General features: G+C 39.0%; 1 protein-coding gene across 1 annotated transcript in view; it reads right to left on the reverse strand.

Annotated features, from left to right (window-relative positions):
- Positions 1-24,146, reverse strand: part of GUCY1A2 (guanylate cyclase 1 soluble subunit alpha 2) — a 169,229-nt gene that overhangs the window by 66,579 nt on the left and 78,504 nt on the right. The window contains exon 5 of the mRNA XM_061991878.1: positions 16,040-16,525. Coding sequence (XP_061847862.1) covers positions 16,040-16,525 — 486 coding nt within the window. The remainder of the gene's footprint in view (positions 1-16,039; positions 16,526-24,146) is intronic.

Genomic DNA, 24,146 nt, shown 5'->3' on the forward strand with positions numbered 1-24,146 from the left:
TACACACTGGACAGCTAAGAAGTAGATGGTAAAAAGAATTATCTAAATCAGGAGGAAGAATTAGCAGACATCCAAATAACTGCACATTGGCATTCTTAAAAACTGTGGATGAACATAAGTAGTTTGAGTAGAAATAAAGGTGTTACTAAAAAAAGAGCTGAATGTGTGATGTCAAATACAAAAAGTAAATACAGATTCTGCTCTTTGTTGAATAAACTGATTTCAGAATGACTTTTCTACTAAAGTTAGTTGCATTACTCCACTGCATGCAAGTATAGATCTGGGACGACATACTGTTCCTGCAATGTTTAGACAAATCTACTTATTGCTACCTTCTTCCCCTTTGGAAATTTCCATAGCTGTCTAATTTAACAGCTAAAATGCACTCACTGAATGAGTAGCATCATAACAATGGCATTGTACATCCCTGTGTACAACCAGAAAAAATACCTTGTTAATTTTGTAATACCATTGCAGTATAGCCTTTAAGTGCTTGACGTTATGAAGTTTCTCTGATAGTGATACTGAAGAATCAGGGAAATTATTAGGACTGTTAAGACTGATCTAGTAGTTGAAACTGGGTGTGCTGAGTACTGCTATGGTTGTCTGATGATTTACCACTCTGTGATCCTGTTTTCAGTCACTACTAAGATTTTTGCCAACTAGGCATTTAAGCTGAATTTTTCCATGCTATTTTCTCCATCAAACTTTAACCTTGGTATTGTCCTTCCTCAAAAACAGATTTCACAATTTTTCTAATTTTCTGTGTTTCTCTCCCCAATTCCATTTTTCAAAAACCTCCAAGAGTTCTTATAATTCAGATTGTTCATGGCACTTTGATTCCAGGACACAGTTGACTTTCTGGGCTGCAATTGCACATTGACAGATCGTGTCTAATTTTTCATCTACCAACATCCACAAGTCCTTCTCTGCAGTACTACTCTCAATCCATTCACCTCCCAGGATCTTTTAACATTGCAGATTACCCTGACCCAGGTGTAGGACTTTGCACTTCGCCTCGTTGAACTTCACGAAGTTATAGAAACTGCAATAAGAGCAACACATTGCATTTCAGAATTTCAGTCTGGTCCCATCAGTGAGTCAGATACACACTGCTGGGTAGATCCTGAAATCACTATGCACAGCAGAAGGCAACTTACTCCACAAGTATTGAAGTAAATGTCAATAGGATTAAGATAAAACAAAGGCACTACTCAAGGTGGCTAAAAATAGCAGCACTCAGATGTTTCATTCTCCTCAAGATGGTGATATACAGTAATGAAACTCCAGAGGAAAAGCCTACCATGTGATAAACTAACTTCTGAGTTTTTTACTTTGTAATGTGACTATTCTTGTATGTGTTATTAGTGGTACATTTGATGTTTATATCCTTCCTAGACACATCTGCAGCAAAATGGACTTTATCACTGTAAGACTGGAATATACCATCCCACCTCTTAAAAAGAATATATATATTTTGAAAAAAGACCAAAACATATTCTAGTTTTAATATTTCAGCCATTTTTGCAAATAATTGACAGCTTTACCTTTATTAAGATTTAGTGCTTTTTTCTTCTAGTTAAATAATTGTCTCGTACTTCTCGTAATATTTCTAGCCACTCACTGATAGCCTTAACTACTTTTCATCCTGCTTCACTGATTTACACTCACCATTGCCAGTTTCACGGGAGATTTAATTAATTTGGAATCAATATATAGCACCATAAAAGAGAAGTGAGGTTGAACTTAGATTTCAAAATTAGACATATATAAATATGTAGGACATAATTTTTATTCCTAATTAACAAAGAAGCCAGGAAATATTGCAGCTACTTACACAGCTACACAAAGGCCTCCTTTAAAGCCTTCTATAACTCTACACCAAGTTATTGGAAATGTCCAAAAGACTTTTAGCCAGGGTCTCAACAAATCCAAGATTAAGATTCGTAATTACTTGAAGTAATTATGTGCAGTCTACAATTCAGAAAAAGCCTTTTGATAGATATCCCAAGACTGCTGAATCCTGTACGGTGACAATGCACAAAACTTGCAGTAGGAAGTAAATAAAAATGTCTTTTGGGAAGTCATTTTCTATGTACTCAACTTCTGTTAGTCATTGGTTGATACTGTATGTCTGGTTTAGACATTAACAGTACTTTTTATAGAAGCTGAGCTCTAATTCATTCTGATTCTAGGTAGAAAATGACTTGCAGATTAATTTGGTATCCCAAGAGACAGAATAGAATTTCTCAAAATTTAATGTGTCCAAAAAACAGAGGTTAATAAACTGCCTCCTGGGCAGCTCCAACAGGTCTCTTTTAACTACCAGTGACCAAACTTTTTGTTTTGTTAACTGAGAAACTGGAAGCTGTGGCTAAACAATCTTCCCCTTGTATAAAATCAGGGTGTTGATCCAGTGACAGTTTAGAAGGAAAAATGTGGTGTACTGAAGTAACATCCCTCATCCTGGAGAGAGTCCAGCACAGGGATCAGGTGTATGGATCATCCTTCATATGAGGAAAGGCTGCAGGAACTGGGGCTGTTTAGTCTGGAGAAGAGGAGACTGAGGGGAGATCTTATTAACATTTACAAGTATCTAAATGGTGGGTATCAGGAGGTTGGGACATCTCTTTTTTCTATTGTAGCTAGCAACAGGACAAGGGGTAATGGGATGAAGCTGGAACACAAAAAGTTCCATTTAAACATAAGAAAAAACTATTTCACTGTTCAGGTGAGGGAGCCCTGGCACAGGCTGCCCAGAGAGGGTGTAGAGTCTCCTTCCTTGGAGGTCTTCAAGACCCGCCTGGACATATTCTTACACGACCTGATCTAGATGACCTTGCTTCTGCAGGGGGTTAGACTAGATGATCTCTAAAGGTGCCTTCCAACCCCTACCATTCTGTGATTCTACGATTCTTCTAAATACGCAACAGTCATTACATATACAAACTTCTAGAACTAATGAAGGAACTTAAGTGTCACACTTCATTTCACAGGGTTACATACACAGGAGTAAATACTTTCTAAGTGAAACCTGCAATATCAAGTTAAAAGATTTTCATGTAAAATATTCTGGAAGCTCAACAGTCTCAAGAATCTTACTAGCACCTTCTTCAAAGCACAGCTGGAAATAAACATAAAAAATGTAATCATAGGTCACTTTTGTGGTAATTCTAATGTGAAATTTCTACAGCAATCGAAAGTATTAAATCCATTGAAAGAATCAGATGGAGGGACAACTGGCTGTAGATTTAGTCCTGTCTCTCTCTGCAAGTACCCTCTAAAAGTCTCATAGATAATTGGTATATTGGTAACAGTTACAGTGGAGTACTCATTACTTTTTTGTTTTACATGTAAGAGATAAATGTCTATGTGAGCTTTGTTCCTTTTTGAGTGGGTTAAATTATACCAAAAAAATCTTCTTTGCTTACAAACTAAAACTAAATAGGTACCAAAAAAAATAGTCTAGAAATAGTCTAGAAATGTTGTCGTCTTTCAGGAAGAAAATTTACCCTTAGTAGTGTCCCTTGTAGATCCTTCGTCTCCCTCTAAAGGATACTTGTATACTATTGTTTCCATCTCCAAAATACTCACAAGGCTGCATAGGTATTTATTATCTCACACCTAATGGTTACAATGTCTTCACCCTAAAATAATCTATGATACCGTCTCTATGGGCTGTTCAAAGTTCTTTTGCAAAAAAAATAAATACATTGGAAATTAAAGATGGATTGGCTTCACTATAGAGATAACCACAGTAAAATTATTGCCTCGAACCCAAAGTACATCCATAAACAAAAGCCCTTAATGCAGGTTGCACTAGTGATTTCAGTTTGAGTTGGCTGTACTGCTGAGACAAAAATAACTTCTAATGGAGCCCTTTTCAAGACAAATGCATTCATGAAACATGCATCATTCAGCATTTTTTTGATATATATAGATACATACATATAAACATACATATGCAGAAAGAATAGATTCTAATTTTCTCCTCTCACCAGGCACAGGAAAAAAAATCACAGTGCAATTCAGAATGAAGAAGAGGTGATCAAGTGAATACAGGATTACTTTGGAAAGTAAATACCTAAGTATTTCCTAACCATCCTTTGTTCAAGGACACTTTGAGAAAAGAAAAACTTTCCGTGGTTTCCACGCGTATGTGGAAATATGTTATTCAAAGACTACTTGGTTTATTCTATTAACATATATATATATATAAAATATATATAACTATCAAAGACAGAGTAACTAGAGAGATATTCTTCAACCTTTTCCATGTCTTGGTTTCTTATCTTCCTTTTATAGAGTAACAGAAATTTCTTCAAATTCAGTTGAGTTTCCATGTGCATCACATCCTGCTTGTGGTCACACATGTTTCTGTTAATTTCAGCCATCAGAAAAATTTATTTCTGCTTAAATAATTACGTGACCATAATCACTGTAATTTTAAGTTGGCAGAAAAACTTGGAAAAAAACAGTTTCTCTCAACAGTAAACAGTTTCTCTATGCTTCACACCCTGTTTACAGCCAGAGTATATAAAGTGTATATGCTATATTTAGCTAAAGAAAAGCTTATTGCTAAACCGTTTCTTATCGCTTATGAGAAATCTGCCAATGGCTTGAAACTCTCCTACTGCTGGGAGATATTCTATAAAATTTAGTTTTATAATACTGAAATAATAAAAATCAGCAGTTGCAACGACATCAGTTTCCTCTTTTCACTGAGAGTGAAAAAAATAAATTCAAAAGCAGCAGGCAAAGGGGTAATGGCTTAGCTAATCAAAGTTTAATGCTCTTTGCCTTCCTCACTTAACTTTTCTCACTAAGAAAAGTGACATTTCTGTTCTGGGTGTGGTTTCCTTCCCTGTACAGAAGAATGCTATTTTCTCTTTTTAAATATCTGCCTCTCCTTTCACCTGTTGCCTAGGTTATTTCCCTTCTCCTAGGCAGAGATACATTCTAGGTGCTTGCAATGCGTAGTGATCACCTTTCAAATTACAGTATGTACAAGAACTATCTAGAATTTTACTTAGTAAATATATCTGCCTTTTTTATGACAAAATCTGTGATTCTTTTCCTGATGATAACATTATTTGCACTCTCATCAAGTCTGAAGTTGATACCAAACTTAGGGAAATCAATTTACTGTAGGTCAGGGCTGCTATCAGATGGACATGGACAGGCAGGATGAATTGTTTGGCAGGAAATTCATGAAATTCAACAAGGACGTGTGCAAAGTCCCGTCCCTGGAAGGAATTTCCCTGGCAGTGATACAGCCTGGGGCCAACTTTCTGAAGCACAGTTCTACAGCAGAGGGCCTGGGTAGCAAGTGGCACATAGGTCAGCAGTAAGTCCCGGCAGCAAAGATGGCCAATGATAGCCTGGGCTTTATGAACGGAGATTCGGACAAGTTGTTATCAGCCCCTACTCAGCACTTACTAGACCAAGCATAGATGCCACCTCCAGTTTTGTGCCCCTCAGTACAAGACAGAGACTGGTAAATGGGATCCAGTTCAGTGGGGGGCCACCAAGATATCTGGAGATGGAGCACCTGCCCTGTCAAGAGAGGCTGTGGGATCTGAGCTTGTTCATCACAGAGCAGGGATGGATGGCTTCAGGAGGACCTAAGAACAGCCCCAGTGCCTGTGCAAGGTCCTTGAGGACACAGAGATGGGCTCTTCACAGCTGTCCATGGTGGGAAGGCAAGAGACAACAATGACAGCAGCATCCTTATGGATTAGGAAAGAATGTTAAACTTATTGACCACAAGATCTTAGAGAAAAATAATTTTGCAAGTTTTTTTTAAGAACAATCAAACAGTTCTGCAGGCAGTGAGGGTTTTAACAGATGACTCAGCAAATACAGTGATAATGAACATAATCCTTGTATTTTAGAGCATGAATCCCAAAATGAATATGACAGAAAGTTTGCCATATATACCTGACATTTTATAAGTAGCTCATGAGGCTTCTTGTATTTCTTCAAGTACCCACATTCAGTACTGTCAAGCATGGACCATTATAATGCACTAGTTATGGCAGTTTCTTCCATAATCCAAATTCTAACTATTCCGCATGTACTCTCCCCCAGTATATCTATTAGCTACAGTGATAATTACCTGAAATTTAAGTTGTCCAAATGTTTCTTTTCTCTCCTGACATGTAGATAATTGAGGTTATACCGCAGCCACTGATTTTTCACTTTAATACCGTATCTTTTAATTTCAGGAAGAAAAATCTCCTACACAAATTGCACCGCAAAAATTAAAACTGAAAATTAACCCAACTTTCTGAAATTTGGTGATGTTGTATTTAAAATGTCCAAGGAAATATTAAAGTAATGGGAAATTTTGTTATTAGGTTTTTTTCCTCCTCTGGCAATAAATAAAGGTGGGGTTGTTTTCTAATTTGTGACCTCTATTCCTATGGAGTGGAGAGAAGGATTGCAGAGAAGAGAGGAGAGAGGAAAAGAGAGAAGGAAAGATGGCAGGAAGGAAGGAAACAATTTTGGAGGAAAAAAAGCTCCTATTTTTCTTTGTGTTTGATTACAGATAACTTTACTGCTCAGTTGGACCATGGAATTGCATTGTTTGGAGATGCAACACTATGGTTTCCTGGTGATCACAACAGTACAATACTCATGCTCAGCGGTGATAGGAGTTATTCCACTGCCAACATATAGCAATGAAATTACTAGAGAAATAACTTGGGTTGATACTCTTTGAATGAGGGAAATTAAAATGCAGTGAAACCTAATTTGACTCAATCAATATACACTCTATGCATTAAACAACATAACGCAACATTAAACTATATGAGATGATTAAATAACTGTAAGCATATGAAAAGTAAATGGCACAAGCAATATTTCAACCATATAGGCTGCAAGTTCATAGACTATATAGGTGAGATTCAGCCCATCTAATCAGCGATATCTCTAATACAGTAATCAGCACATTAATTATTTACTCTCAGTTCTCTTAATGAACTGAATTGGAAAGTTTAGAAGTCATCCAACCTGTGCTAAGCATTTCCTTCTGGAAAAGATTAATCTCACACTGACAAAAAAATCACATCCTTATAAAATCAGTCTTTTCTCTGTTGACTCAGAATAGTCTAGATTGCTAGTTCTAAATTACAAACAGTACAGTTTCACTTCTGTCTCAGAACTACAGAAGGGTGAAAATTAGCAAGTCCATGTGAAGAGGCAGAAGGACAGACTGAACATAGACTTTCATTAGTTTGTCCATATTTTTTCCATCTGCAAGTCTGAACTACACAGTACCGCAACACTATATATTTCTCTAATAAAAGCTGAACTATCTTCCCTCTAAAGCAATACAGCAAAATTCAGCCTTAAGATTATATTAGTGCAAGTAGAACTCTATAAGAAACCCTTCAAGTTATTAGTATCTCTCAATGGTTTTCTCTGTCATCTGTTTTTGGATCTAAGTTGTACAGCAGGAAAATTAGGAAAAGGCCATAGCAGACAGCAAAGTGATACTTCAGTTCAGCATCAACAGGATACCTATTTAACTGGTGAGGGACAAAACTGAAGAAAACAAAAATTCTCTCCACTTTAAGTCAGCAATATCAGCACAATTTATTTGCTCTCCATATTCTACCTTAAGATGTCACTGACATATTCCATATTTTCTTATACCCAAGTCCATCTCCAGATATATCTCTGCAAGTCAGTAATAACCTTACAACACCATCATTCAGGACGGGACCTGCACTACCCAGAGTTAGCCACACAAAAATTAAGCCTCTAATTTAAGCTACTCTCCTATACTTTTTCTAAAGTCACTGAAGAGAAAGATGAACTTCCAGGGCATGATGTATTCCACCCTGAATTCTGAAGAACTCATTTTTAACTAATTTGCTACAGTATGATTCAAATTTCTCTTATCTTTGCTTAACTGCCTGCTTCCAGGTCCAGACTGATATTTGATATGTAAGACTCCTCCCGTGTTGGCATTGGCATGCTTTTGCTGAGAAATGACTGAAAATCAGGTTTATGTGAGGCATGATGGCCAGACTGGGAAGGTGAAACTGTAGGAAGACTCTAGGTGAGCTGATATCTTTTCATGTGTGACTCATCCCATGCCGTTCAAAGTGCATTACAGAATGCATGTTTCATAAAGTACTTCAAAACAGGAAAAAGACTGCATGGGTGTGTTGACTGCTAGTGTCAAGATACTGTTTGTCAGCACAACAGCAAGATCCTGTTTAGCTCAAAGAATCCTGTATCTTGCCACGCATATTTTGGCATGCAGGTCAGTGACATTATTAATCACTAAGTGGGGAGAGGGCAGACTTGAAGTATTTTGGGTAGCTTATGGAGGAAAGATCTGAACAAGTCACTTAAAATACAGACTGTACAGAAAGAAACGTCAAAGAACATGCTGGAGAGAAACTAGATAGGTTATTCCAATGAGAAGTGAAGTGTGTGCACTCTTTGTCTGGAGGTGGTGTAAATGCAGTTCAGAAAAGCCTTCTCTGGGCATGGCCTAAGTATGCTTGATCCTGAGGTAGCTTCTAGGTCTACATCTCTATTTACGTAACAAAGAGTGAATACTGACATTTTCAAAATTAATCAAAATCTGTTTGTTTTCTCTATGCTTTGTGAACACAAATTAAAACCTAATTCTTTTTTGCATTTTAAAGTACTCTATATGTTTTTCCATGGCACAGATTTGGCAGAAAAGCTTTGAGACACTGTAGAATTGTGCAACAGTGTGAAGGCTAATAACATCTGCCAGATTAAAATACTTACATCTGGGGGTTTTTGCTGAAATTAATTCTATATGAAAAATATAACATTATTTATAGATTCCCAAAATTTCTGCCATACTCTTAAAAAATCCTGTTTTTTAAAGGTTTTTAAAGTTTTCAAGACAAGATTTGAGAATAAGACTGTCTTAAGATGGACCCAAGAATCTCCTTCAGTTTCTACCTTGGTGTTTCTGGTCCTCAGCTTTTCAAAATTAACTCCTAAGCAGCGAAATCTTGTGCCAAGTTTCATAGTAACTCTGCAATGCTTTTATGACACTACATTCTACTTTTGGAGATAGGTCAGTGTATGGAGAACCCCTCACATGTGTGCAGGAATGGATTCCAGGTGTCCACATATGAAGTTCAGAAATCTGTTCATCTAATAAAGCTCATTTTTTAAAAGAAATGTCTCACTATAAACCCCAGCTTTTTTCCCCAAGAGCCTAATTATGAAGCAATTGCTCTTACTAAGCCCGAGGGCATTTTATTTTTAGTGAGTTTAATGATGCTACATGCTGACAAGTTCAGGAGTATATTGCAGAAAGAGCTTTATTCGAACTCTAGCACCTACTTAGCAGCCTTCAGCATAAATCTTTCAGTATCCAATATATGGAGGAACTCTTTCATCTACACTTTACATCAGACTGCTGTTTACTTTACAAAAGGAAAAGAGATAAATAGTACTTGTCGTGTAGAATTATTATCTAGTATTTTTAAAGCTTTTTTTCACTAGTTAAAATAGAGATATACTAGAAGACTTACAGTTTAAAAGATGCCAACATCAGATTTGCAGTCAATAGTCGTAGAACACAAAACTCATACTGCATAAATGATTTTTCTCTTCTGTTGGCAAGTATTAAATTGCAAAAATCACACCAAATATGTGTGATGAATAAAAAATGTCCAAGCTAGCATTCTGCTTTATGTGAAGTAGTTGCAATGTCAAAGTAAAGAAATGTTTAAAAGAATAAGCAAATATCAAAATAATGAAGCATAACTTAAGATGCACATTTTAGTTTAATGTGACTGCCCTTTTCTAGATAGAAAAGTGGTCTTAATTGTCTACATATATCTGTGGTATTAAAACTACTGCTGAACAACAATATATTCCTCAAGGTTATATAAGCTTTAATTTATCTGTCTTGAAATTCCTACGTTAGATACTTTGTCCTAACTTACCTATCATCCACATTCATTTAAATCCTTTTAAGAAATTAAGATATAGTTTTGAATGCTATCTGCATGAATGAGAATGCTGCACCATGGTATTCTCAGGTGTACAAAGGGCCAGCCACATGTCATCACAGCTGTGCTATGGAATCCTCTAGATCTGATAATACCAGACTCTTTAAATGGAAACAGTCTAGCCTGATGGAAAGTGAAATCTGTTTTCTCCAGTCCCTCTGAGGAACTGCTGTGGTTTAAGTCCAGTCAATAACTAAATACCATGCAGCCGCTCACTCACTCAACTTCCCCCAGTGGGATGAGGAGAGGAATCAGGAAAAAAAAAGTACAACAAAAGACTATTAGCATTATTATTACCATTACTATTGTTACCATTACTATTGTTATTACTACTAAAGGTATATAACAAAAAGAGAGGAAAACAAAAGCCAAGTAAAGACGAATGCAGTTGCTCGCTACCCACGGACCAATGTCCAAGCAGCAATCCACCCCTCTCAGCCATCTCCTCCAGTTTATATACTGGGCATGACATTATCATAGAACCATCATAGAACCACAGAATGGTAGGGGTTGGAAGGGACCTTGAGAGATCATCTATTTGACTCCCCTGCAGAAGCAGCGTCACCTACATCAGGTCACACAGGAACATGTCCAAGCAGGTCTTGGAGACCTCCAGAAAAGGAGATTACACACCTTCCCTGGGCAGCCTGTGCCAGGCCTCCCTCACCCTCACAGTGAAATAGTTTTCCTTATGTTTAAGAGGAACTTTTTGTGTTCCATCTTTTGTCCATTACTCCTTGTCCTATCAGTGGACGCTACAAAAAAAAGCACCCCATCCTCTTGACAAACATCTTTCAAATACTTATAAGTATTAATGAGGTTGCCACTCAAGCCTCTTCTTCTCCAGGCTGAACAGTCCCAGATCCTGCAGCCTTTCCTCATAAGGAAGATGCTCCAGTCCCCTGATCATCTTGGTGGCCCTGCGCTGGACTCTCTCCATAACTTCTCTGTCCATCCTGAGCTGAAGAGCCCAGAACTGGACACAGGACTCCAGATGAGGCCTCACCAGGGCAGAGTAGAGAGAGAGAAGAACCTCCTTTGACCTGCTGGCTACTCTTCTTGATGTATCCCAGGGTGCTATTGGCATTCTTGGCCACGGGGGCACATTGCTGGCTCATGTTAAGTTTATTATCAACCAAGACTCCCAAGTATCTCTCCACAGAGTTGCTCTCCAGCAGGTCACCTCCAGTCTGTATTGATGCATGGGGTTGTTTCTCCCAAGATTCAGGACTCTGCACTTGCCTTTATGGTATATATAGTATATGGTTATATGGTATGGGATAGCCCTTTGGCTAGTTGAGGTCAGCTGTCTTGGCCATGCTTCCTCCCAGACTCTTGGCAGAGCATGAGAAACTGAAAAGTGCTTCACTTGGGATAAGTGTGACTTAGCAACTAGTCAAACATCAGCGTGTTATCACCATTATTCTCCCACTAAATCCAAAACAGCATTTTATCAGCTACTAGAAAGAAAATTAACCCTGTTCCAGCAGAAATCAGGACAGGGACTAAAATTTAGATGGTAGAAACACATGACACGAGAAAAAAAAAGGATTAAGGTATTAACAGCAGTTTTTACAAAACATAGCATCAGGGAGACCTGTAGACTGCAACATGGCTCTTAACCATGGCTCCTGTCCAGCTGCTTGCTTGTCAATATGGAGCAGGGAGCCTCTAAGGAGGACACCCTTCTCAGTCCTGTCTAAATAAAAAGTCAAGATAGGGCCAAGGTTCACACACAAATGAAGGATGAGGGAAGCATCCCCAAACCTGCAAGCTGGACAGAGGTTCTAAGGCTCCCAAGCAGCCTGAGAAAAATGTAGTGGGTCATTTTTAAACAAAGGTGTGCTTTTCAGATAAGAGACAAGTGGAAAGTGAGAGACAAAAGGGAAAAAGAAAAGGAAATACATGTAAGTACAGTATTGCCAAAGATGAAATTATATACAGAAGCAGAACTCCTAGACTCTTTAGAAGATCCTTAAGTGATGAATTGCCTACAGAAGGGGAACGGGCACAGATGTTTTTGCATGTCTGTATGTTTATAAAGAATAACTCTTCTGGAGCCTGCATGTCTGTTTGCTTCACTTGTACATGTTCTGAAAGAGTAAAAGTGTAAATCCTCCACAGGACTGCACAAAAATACACGCTCAAAGTAATGGGAAGTCTTTAAATATCCTGGAGCTCCTGGGTGGTGATATACACACCAGATCTGCAGGGCAATTCTTGGAAAATTCACCCCCAGCACACATTACCTTTACTCCACACAATAAAGGACAAGGGAGGGTTGTTTCAGAAAGGAATCAGGGGGAAAGAGCTGAGAAAGCAGGCCTACACAGACAAAAGCACTCAAAGAGAAAAAAGTATTTGCAGTGATCCTATGCAAAGGCATATTACTTGGAGGGAAAAACAGAAGCTGCAGGAATCTTAAGCAGGGAAGATTTCAGTTCACAGGGTTAAGTTTTAAATGCCAGCAGCCATGGCTCCAGAATATCTAAATAGCTGATTTGATAAAGAGATGGATTATCTGAAGCATCATTTCCCAGCACTTGGCTCATAGACAACAGGAACTCAGATAAACAGAAAAACAGGTCTAAACAAACACATAGTCAGGTCTACCAGTATATATTTTACACAAAGCAACTGGTTTTAAAATTTACTGAGATCTTTCTCTCATTGCCTCTGCTCCTGGAGTCCATGTTTCTAATGCCCACAGACACTAGCTTGCCAAGCCCCTTCATCTACATTGCTTTCATTTGCACTCCCTGCCCACCAGCATCTTTTCCTCCACACCTGAATTCCAAGTCAAATGTGATTAGCTCTGATTGATAGCCAGCAGTACCACTTTCCAAATGCACTGATAGATCTCAGTTCTCTCACATCCTCTCCCTTTTGTGATTGCCCCAAGAACGTCCCTTGACGTTTTCATCAAGGCTATGTGTAAGCAGATTCTTTCTAAAGTTTCACTCTCTAAAACACAGATTCTTCCAGATTGCCAAAACTGTCGTCATTGTGCATCTCAATTACTGCCATGTTCTCCTCAGTCAGAACCAATGTAATCTGTTATCTCTGGTATCCATTAAAAATGCTGCTGTGAAGTTCATTTTCATCTAATTCTGTCCTTCTTATCTATGTATCCATCCACTGATTATCCTTTCCCTACCTCAGCAGTTTTACTGAAGTCAAATTTACTTTCATTTCCAAGAAATGTCTAATTCACCTCCCTTCAGCCCTTTCCACACATTTCTTATTCAGTATCCAACAGCTCATTATGCTTGTCCTCTGTCTGACTTGTTAAACGCAAGGATCTTTGCTCTTCTTTCTGCACTATACTTCTCTGTAAACATCCCAGAATGAATTGAAAATATTACATTCATTGTCTGAGTCTAGCATTAGAAGCACAGAGGTTCTGAATTCAAAATGCTGTAACAGTAAGCTGGGTGAATAATTTACAGCATGGGGTTTCTTTAATTATTTTTGCTTAATTTTGTGTTTACAAAATGGTGAATTTGGTATTCAGAAGTACTTACCAAAAAATCCTTGCAAATTAATCTTACCACGTTGCTTAAAACCAAGCAAATCTGAAAATGGATTTGTTTTGATATCTATATAGGTGACATGATACATTTCTGTAGCCTAGTTACAGGAGTATGTCTTGGACACAGGCTGCACAATTTAGTACAGGCTGTGGGTACAAATTCGGGTGATTACATATCTAAAATTCACTGCCTGACAACAATTTCTTCTGTGGTGGTGATTATTCATAGCAATAAACTTAGCTTACTGAATGTCATCTAAAACAATGAAAAAGATAGAAACACACAAGCTATTTTTATTTTTAAATGCAAATGCTTTTTTAAAAGAATTGTCATTTTATTTTAGGCTTGATTCTCTAAGGAAAAGAAAAAGGGATCATTGCCTGAGTTTTATCTTTCTGTAATGCTCAACTGAGTCATTTTTAGACTGCTGGTTAAAAAATAAATGAAAAATAAGTTTTGTGGAGAAGAAAAAATAGGTACATAAAGCTCCAAAATAGCGACAGTGAAGACTGCTTTGCGTATGGGTGGGCTATGTAGAGAGGTAGGGGATGTATAGGGAGGATCAGAAGACTCATGGAGGAGTAGGAAGAAGAAAGAAAATGCAGGATGAAAGGATATGAGAAAGAACTGGCTGTATTAAAGAAGTAACAGTGGAGAAAGGGTGTTAGAGGTGTAAGACATCCTTCCATAGAACAAAAGCTTTTGTTTATTCCTCTGCTCATAGAATTGCATGGGGATTTGGACTTTTTTTGGAATATTTATTCCTCTCCCGAAAGCAAAAATCTTACTTTGCTTATCTCAGCAGCCATCATCTTATTTCACTGGTCAAAACAATATTTTCATATAAAAACATCTTTTTATCTAAGGTGGCACTAAGCTAGGTGAAAGGCAGAAAGTCATCATCTGAATGACATAATATTCATGACCTGTGTATAAATATTCCTTCCTAGTGTTCTCACAGGTCTCAACCAACCTCCGTTCCAATCAAGTCATACAGTTTTACATACTTTATTTCCTACTGCCATGCAACCATAGCTTTCAACAAAGAATGTTCCAAATGCTTTAAAACAACTAACTAAAATTATCACCTGGTAAAACACTAACACCCATGTACTAGATACAGCACGTGAAACAGGGTTACTAGATATCACTCTCAACTATGGGGCAGAAGTTCCTCAAGTCCCTTTCCTTGAGCTGGCTCAAGATCCAGTACAACAACATCAGATTAATATAAACAGAGATCAAACTTAAAGTCTTTTCTGACTATATTATCATAACAATTTTCAAATGAGGGTTGATATCTTCCATTGTAGTCCTCTCCCAAGGTGGCCTTTGGCTTCTGAGCATCAGTAATACAAACCTCAAGCCCAGGAGCACAGAACTTATTTACAGCATGATCTTCTACTTCGGGATATTGTCCTACCAATCTATATATAATGTTCAGCTCTATCTGTTGTATGTACTGCATTTTTTCAGCCACAATTATTATTTAGGTAGATAATATTTTTGGATGCCTTTTAAAATGTATTAGAGGCTAAAAATGAAGGGGACAGCACTCTTGTGAAGACCTTTTCTCTCTATAGTCTATGAACGAATAGTATTTGAAACAATTTGAAAACTGGTGATTTAGTTTGCAAGCCTCAGACAGAAAATGAAGACTATATAATTTTACAACTGCATTTTTTCTCTTTGATGTATTCAGTTATAGAAAGAAATTTGTTCTGCTCTTTGCATTTCAAAACCAAAGGTGAAATAGACAAAATGTATTCTCCATAGATTTGACAGGATAATTACACAGATAGTACCTTAACTGCATTTATTAAATTCTACCTCCCCTCTCTTTTTTTCTCTCAAATACTTACTGGACACCAAATCCACTGAAGATAAGTGAAGGTGCTAAAGTCTGTGAAGTGATCAACACATGTGACATCTCCTTTTCTGCAGAGCAGTAAAGGAACATGGCCTTCTAGTGCCACGTCCTGATCATTCCACTTACTATGATGAACATCTGCTGTCCTTTTCTTCGTTTTCAGTGGAAGTTTAAATCTCTAACAATTTCTTTAGTGAAAATTTGAATTCTTTCAGGGGAAAGGTAAGTGCCTAAACCCTAAACTATTCAAGTTTCACTGGAAATAGAAAGCATTTGTGTGCCTTCCAGGAGTTGCATCATTGCGCACTTCATTATCCTTAAGACACTGGCTGATGTATCACCTAAGGAAGCCAGGTTATAATACAGTAGATGTACATTACTATAGGAAAATGGGAATGTGAGGCATATATTCCCATGGGGGAATCATGATGACTTTTCAGCATCAAGGTACTTGATTTTCAATAGGCATACTTCAGATTTGTTTTTCACGTAAGAAAAAAGTATTGCCTTTCTGTTTTTACAGAGAAGGTCTGCAATTTAGTGAGATAGATACTGGCTTTTTTTCTTATCTTAGTTTCAGTTAGATTTTGCTAACTTCAGACTTGAGATATTACCTTGTAGATGTCCAGGAATCCACACTGATGGTCAAACCGTGTGTAGAGTTCATTCAGCATGCTGATGACCTGCATGGGTGTGCACTGTGCACAGATGGCAGTAAAGCCAACAATGTCTGAGAAGAGCATGGTGACATCATCAAATTTCCTGGCCTGAACCTGCTGTCCCTGCCACAACTGCTGAGCCACTTCTTCAGGGAAAATAGAAATAAGGAGATCTACTGTTTTCTTTTTTTCCTCTTCAAGGGCTTGGTGTGTACATTCTAGCGTTGCCTTCAGCTTATCCATTCGTTTTTTCAAGCCATCCTGGGCCTTTGCTTGCTCCCCAACTAATATGACATCACGAGTAGCATCATGGATAGGTATGTCTGAAAGATGGAGGCCTCGGCCCATCAGTTCATCCAGCTTGTCCACACAGGGGGAACCCAGAAACAAAATCGCATTAGATTCTGGTACATGAATCATTTGTCCCTTAATTTCCATCACCTGCAAAAAAAAAAAAAATAGGAAGAGGCTTTAGAAAAGGGAAAAAATAGCTGATAGATGCGGATCCTACTTTTCTTTTCAGTGAAAACTGTAGCCTTTTATACAGAAGCTTCTTACACTGACCTATGCACCCAGGTGAGTCAGAAAATAGCCTGTACTGAAACAAAAATAGACCCAAATCAGATGTTGGATTCTATTTCAACTTAATTAAAGAAGAAAGCAACTACAATAACATGTATTTCTCAGAATGGCATGTAAATAACACTCCTGGAATGTACCTTTCCTTAAAAACAAACTCCGGAGTAACTGCTTCTCTGTTACTTAGCTGTAAGTTATAAAAAAACACAAAATGAAAGGAAAATTACAACTACCTGAAAGCAGGTTAGTGAAATGGTGAAGTAACTCTGTTCTTTTTCAGCAAAACAGCAACTAAGTCAAATGTGGCCATAGAGGAATCAAAGAAGAACTTACAAAGAAGAATTTACATTAAATAATTAATGGCATGGGGAAAGTTTACCAGTTCCCCTATTTCTTATTTGTCCTCTCATACAAGCAGCAGAGTTGAAGTCTGCAGATTTCTGGTTCATCACAATGTTTTGTAGATTTTACATTTGCCTGTTAAATGGTGAGAGGTTTTGAGTGCTGTCCAGTGACTGGTACCAATGAAGCCCTGTCTTGTTACCTCTTGCTCCACAATGGCTGTCAACCACAAACTACCAGACTTATGTGGACACTGAGAACAAGCTGTAATGATGTATTTGACATTCGGGCCTATACACATTCTGAATTTTTATTAACTTGCTCAAGTAACAAAAAATTAACTGTCAAATACTGCAAAGTGACATTTCCCACCTGAATTTAGTATTTAAAAAGCAAAAGCAAGCAAAGAGAAAACTAAGATTAGCATATTTTGTTTAAGCAGAAAATAATGAAATTGGATAAAGTGGATCTTTTTCTAAATACAGCCTGCCATAGCATCTGTCATGAAAAACAGTCATTATTAATGTTTTCATTCTAGGGCTGCACAAAGACCAGGGCAATACCATGCTAGCTGATCTAAAAATCCAACAGTCCTTACCCCAAGAATCTTGTAGTCTAAACAGGCACAACCTACAAACCTTCTTCCTAATCCAGTGTTAGGCACCTTCATGCCTTAAATCTGCATTTTTCAATTCTACATAACCCCATGAAATAAACAGATTTCCAGTTACCCTCTCTCTCATCATGTAGGCACTCCCCCACTCTCACATGATTCACACTATTGTTTAATCCTCCTTCCATCCATAATCTTTCCAAGCAAAATAGGAAAATCTCAATCAAGGAATCCAGAAGGGTCTCTAACAATGATGGGATCTAAGTGTCCAGAGGCCTGGAAGCTCTTCATCAGCTGACTGCAACCCCTACATGGTACTTTCCATTTTCATAGAATCATAGAATGGTAGTGGTTGGAAGGGACATTTAGAGACCATCTAGTCCAACCCCCCTGCAGAAGCAGGTTCACCTAGATCAGGTCGCATAGGAACATGTCCAGGTGGGTCTTGAAGACATCCAAGGAAGGAGACTCCACAACCCCTCTGGGCAGCCTGTGCCAGGGCTCCTTCACCCTCACAGTGAAATAGCTTTTCCTTATATTTAAGTGGAACTTCTGTGTTCCAGCTTCATCCCATTACCCCTTGTCCTGTTGCTAGCTACTATAGAAAAAAGGGATGTCCCAACCTCCTGACACCCACCCTTTAGATATTTATAAATGTTAATAAGATCTCCCCTCGGTCTCCTCTTCTCCAGACTAAACAGCCCCAGTTCCTGTAGTCTTTCCTCATATGAAAGATGTTCCATTCCCCTGATCATCTTGGTGGCCCTGCACTGGACTCTCCAAAAGTTCTCTGTCTCTCTTGAGCTGAGGAGCCCAGAACTGGACACAGGACTCCAGATGGGGCCTCACCAGGACAGAGTACAGGGGGAGAAGAACCTCCCTCAACCTGCCTGTCACACTCTTCTTGATGCATCCCAGGATGCCATTGGCCTTTTTGGCCACAAGGCCACATTGCTGGCTCATGGTTAGCTGATTATCAATCAGGACTCCCAGGTCTCTCTCTGCAGAGCTGCTCTTCAGCAGTTCGACCCCCAGCCTGTACTGGTGCAGGGGGTTGTTCCTTCCAAGATGCAGGACTCTGCACTTGTCCTTGTTGAACCTCATGAGGTTCCTCTCTGCCCAACTCTCAAGCCAGTCGAGATCCTTCTGTTTCTATTAGGGACTTTTTCTGTCAGATAATACACTGTCATTGTAGATCCTACTATATATATAATGCTGAGCCCATCCTGTCTCCACATCGTTCTGCCTCCATACCTCACCCCAAAGATTCGTATCTGAACCCCTCCTGATGTCAGCCTGGGAACTTAGCAAATTAAAGTAAATAAAAGTAAATGAAATTGACAATTTTCCTAATATATGTTCCAGCACTAATACTTCAGTTCCAAGCCTTGCTTCCTCAGCTTCATTCTGGGACAGTCACCACTTTGAGAAAGCTAGTCAGCTACCTAGATTGGCAGATTTAATGATCCATGACTAATAATTCTTTTTAATTTTTAAAACACATGGTTCCCTGCTCAAAACATAAGGGAAATAGTTGCTTTCTTCCTGCATGCAACCTTGTGCGTTCAAAGGGCACACATGAAAGTTTTAACTCTGAAGTACAAATAGTCAAACATGAAATGTATGGTATAGCATTTCTAAATTCTTTTCTTGTTTTGCTCCCCTTTAAGATAGAATTACAAAATCGTTTCACTTGGAAAATACCTTTAAGATCATCGAGTCCAACCACTAACTTCACACTACAAGGCCCACCACTAAACCATGTTCCTCAGCACCTCATCTATGCATCTTTTAAATATCTCCAGGGTTAGTGATTCCACCACCTTCCTGGGCAGCCTGTGCCAGTGTTTAACAATGCTTTCTGTGAAGTAATTATTCTTAATATCCAATCTAAACTTTGCCTGGTGCAACTTGAGGCCATTTCCTTCTCTCCTTTGCCACGGGGTTTTTCTGTTTTCCGTTCCTGAAACTTCACTGGTGTGCAAAATAAATGTATCTCATATTATTACCTCTCTCTTCCACCTCCAGGTGAAAATAGGGTGTCAGCTCAGGAGGAGAAGAGTATGTCCACAGACCCTGGCTGAGCCAGCCTGGCCTGTGTGTGGGCTGCTTGTCAGCAAGGCAAGGGAAGGCATCTGGCTTGGAGCTGTGTTTCTTCTGTTAACCTGCTGTGAGACTAGAATAAAACTAATGCATCCCTCTGTGCTCCTGCTTCACTTTTGTCAATTTGAAGTGTTAAACTCTTTGATGTCATCCTTGTCTGTGTGAATATACTGTGCAAACCTTCCCCAGGTGGATTCTTCTCAGGAAACACTAATCTAGTGAATAACACACTAAACAGACACTCTGATGTCCTCTGCTTCTGGGTAACCCCAGGCAAATTATCAATTCTGAGTGCTTATTTGGCCTTTCAGCACAGCAGGGACAATGATATTGACCACTCTATAACACACTTCGAGGCTTATGTGTGAGAAGCAATTGAAGACACAGACAATCCTGTAAAATGCCTAACTAGTAATAACTTGTTCTTCTGTCCAAGCGAGCTGAGTCCCTGCTTAAACAAGTATGAGGGTTTCTAGAATATGTTTAGAAACTTTTGCAAAGATATTCTCCCTACAGAACTGCTTAGTTCCCTAGAAGTTCAGTGCTATTTTGGCTTTATCCTCTGAATATTATTCCCATTTGCTCTGCTCAGCACGATTGTTGATGCTTCCTATCACTCATAGAAGACGTCCTACTCTCTCTTGATGACTTAAGAGTTTGTTTTTTTTTTTTTTAAAGATGGACTACTAGCCTTTTCAAGTTGCCAAATCAAGGAACTGGATAGCAGAAGCAACACTACCCCAACTTGCCTGGGGAAAACATTCAGAGCTAAGACTGCATCACTCAGTTTTTGCAAGGCCTTTTCCTTTTCAAAGAAGTTTCTGAGATGATTCAGGCTCTTTCTAGAAGATTTCAGCTTATAACTGTGATCCAGCATAACTTTCACCTGTTTTCTTTGTATTCACTTGCCTCATATCCTTGTCTGTATATTAAAGTATAATTGCATGAAATGGAACGTCAGATTCACCTGAAGCTTGACATGGCAAGTCACATTTCTGGCCATCTCCTCAGACCTGGACTGCTTTACATCTGGACCGTAAGCCTACAGGCAATCAGGATCATATCATCTATCTTTCTTGTAAGCAGGGAAAGAGTGAAACATTTCTGTAATCAGTTGTATTTCATTACTGCTACATTTCATTGCTTTCCTGTCTCTTTAATTATATGGTCACAGAATGAGAATAATATCTCTGTCTTCACAGGACATTCTCTTGATGTACAGTGGTATGAGAGAATTTTTAAACAAGCAATTACACATCATATTTTATAGGATTACATTGCTGTGGAATGATGGGGGGACCTATTTGAAATGATTGAACAGTCTAAGTAGCTTTAGGATGAAAACCAAAAAAATATCTATCTATTACTAAATTTTACTTTCACAATCCACTGCAAAGAAAAGGAAGAAGACAGAAGAGGCCCTGCTTCTCAGGAACTCTCTCAGCCTCTCTCCTCAAATACCCACCCAGGGAACACTGACAAACTCTAAAGCTGCTGTTTGAGAACATGAGAAAGTCTACTACTGTGCTGTATACCAACAGATACTTCATTAGGCACATACTATCCAACGCTCTGCATGCTCTGGATACATGCCACCCCAAGATTAAGTATGGATCAAAAACTTATGAATCAAATGCTACCTCCACTGTCTAGTCTTTAAGGAAAATCATGAGGAAAAACTTCACTTGCTGCACTGATGGATGACAATACTTCTCTGTACAAAGAGGTGTTTTGGAATAGTGACTGAGAGAAGGTGTACACACTCCAGGAAAATATTAAGGGAAACTTGAGAAAGAATTTGAAGTTTAAATAGTAATTTTCTCTGTCATTAGGCCAGGCCGTGTATTCTTCAGCCTCTGCAATCCACAAATTTTTATGGACATGCTGCTTCGACTTTGATCGGTACATAATCTCTCCTGCACAGTGATTATAGCCTTTCTTTTTTCTGGAGTTTTTATAGGGAGTAGGTTAGGAAACTTAGAGTGTTAGGCCACCCTTTTGTAAGCAGTTATACATGCATATTTGACTTCATACAATGACCAAATTCAATGAGAATACACAAAGCTGCTTCTTTATCATGACCATAATTATTTAGAGAACTGGGAAGATTGGGGGGAAATCAGATTATGACAAATCAATCTAGATACCATCATCACTTCAAGTTACATAGGTTGGAGGTCTGTATCTAGTGGAATCCCTCAGGGGTCGGTGCTGGGACCAGTACAGTTCAATCTATTCATTAATGACCTTGATGAGGGAACAGAGGACATTGTCAGCAAGTTTGTTGATGATACTAAACTGTGGGGAGTGGCTGACACAGCAGAAGCCTGTGCTGCGATTCAGTGAGACCTGGACAGGCTGGAGGGTTGGGCTGGGAGAAATCTAATGAAACTCAACAAGGGCAAGTGCAGAGTCTTGCATCTGGGAAAGAAGAACCCCATGTACCAGTACAGGTTGGGGAATGAACTATAAGAGAGTAGTGTAGGGGAAAGCGACCTGGGGGTCTTGGCGGACAGCAAGAGTCAGCAATGTGCCCTCATGGCCAAGAAGGCCAATGGCATCCTGGGGTGTATTAGAAAGGCTGTGGGCAGTAGGTCAAGAGAGGTTCTCCTCCCCTTCTACTCTGCCCTCGTGAGACCAAATCTGGAATATTGTGTCCAGTTCTGGGCCCCTCAGTTCAAGAAGGACAGGGAGCTGCTGGAGAGAGTTCAGCACAGGGCTACAAAGATGATGAAGGGAGTGGAGCATCTCACTTATGATGAAAGACAGAGAGCTGGTGCTCTTCAGCTTGAAGGAGACTGAGGGGTGACTTCATTAATGTTTATAAATATGTAAAGAGCGTGTGTTACAATGGAGCTAGGCTGTTCTCAGTGATGTCCAATGATAGGACATGGGGCAATGGGTACAACTAGAACATAATTTTCCCAAGAAAGATGAGGAAGAATTTCTTCACTGTGAGGGTGAGGGAGCACTGGAACAGGCTGCCCAGATGGGTTGTTGAGTCTCCTTCTCTGGGGACATTCAAAACCCACCTGGATGAGTTCCTGTGTGACCTACTCTAGGTAGTCCTGCTCTGGCAGGGGGGTTGGACTAGATGATCTTTCGAGGACCCTTCCATCCCTTGACATTCTGTGATTCTGTGGGAAAAAACAGCACCACTGCACACGGAGGATGAGAGTATAGGGTGACTTTTAGAAATGTGAGTTAGCCCAAACTTTAAAACAGCTGGATTCACTTCTCTGAATTCCTTATAAGATCCATGGCAGTGTCTTAAGGACATTTACAGCAAGATCTTCCAAAGTATTTGAGCAGTTCAGGGATTTTGTGAGTACTGGACAAGGCAAAAAAAACATTTCTAGAAAGAAATGTAATTACTCTGCTTGTCATGTTTACAGTTGACACATCTGAAAGAAGGGCTGCAAGTATGATGGACAACAGTGGAATTCAGAAAAAAATCTCTTAAACTGAAGAAATGGGATCAAATCAGAATTCGAACCAAGAACTATGAATATGCTTAGGCAGAAATCATAAAATGTATAATGTATAATAATAAAATGTATACAGGCAGTCTAACTGTTCCTCAGAAGACAGTCGAGGGTCTACAGAGCAGAACAAATGAATGTAAGCCAATACATCATGCTGTCATTAAGAAAGAAAACACTATACAGAACTATGTAAACAAAAATATAGTTTGCAAAACACAGGAAGTGTGTTTTGCTGTGACTACCAGTACTCAGGCCCCAGATGAGAAATCTGTTCCTGTTTGGTATAATGAAGAGGCGGATCAACTGAAGAGTCTGGTGAAGAGTTGAATGATTGTGAGGCTGGTGAATGTGTTGAAAGGTTTAGAAAATATGACCTACACAAAAATTGAAAAAAAAAATGATGTTTTCCCCCAAAGAAAAATCTGGGGGTGGAGATATGAAACTCTAAATATAAAAAGAGCCGATGCAAAGAGCTCAGAGTGTTCTAAAAACCCTATGAAAAAACTTTGCAGAAAAAGCCCTGGGGGTCCCGATGGACACCAAGTTGAACATGAGCCAGCAATGGTATGTTAGGCCAAAGGCTACAGTACTCTGAGCTTCAGCAGAAGGAGTGATGCAGCAGGTCAAGGCATTTGATCCTCCCCCCTCCACTCAGCACTGGTGAGGCCACACCTGCAGTGCTGTGTCCACTACTGGGCTGCCCAGTACAAGAGAGATGTTGGTAGACTGAAGAGAGTCCAGCAACAGGTAACAAAGATGATAATGGGACTGGGGCATTTCTGCTATGAGGAAAGGCTTAAAGAGTTGGGACTGTTTAGCCTGGATATGAGAAGGGTCAAGAGGATATTATCCATGTATATAAATACTTAAAGTATTTATGATGCTGAAATTATGAAGTGAGGCTCTTTGCAGTGGTACCCAGAGGCAGGACTAGAGGCAA

This window comes from Colius striatus, chromosome 1 (assembly GCF_028858725.1).
Source record: "Colius striatus isolate bColStr4 chromosome 1, bColStr4.1.hap1, whole genome shotgun sequence".
In the NCBI taxonomy this organism is placed as follows: domain Eukaryota; kingdom Metazoa; phylum Chordata; class Aves; order Coliiformes; family Coliidae; genus Colius; species Colius striatus.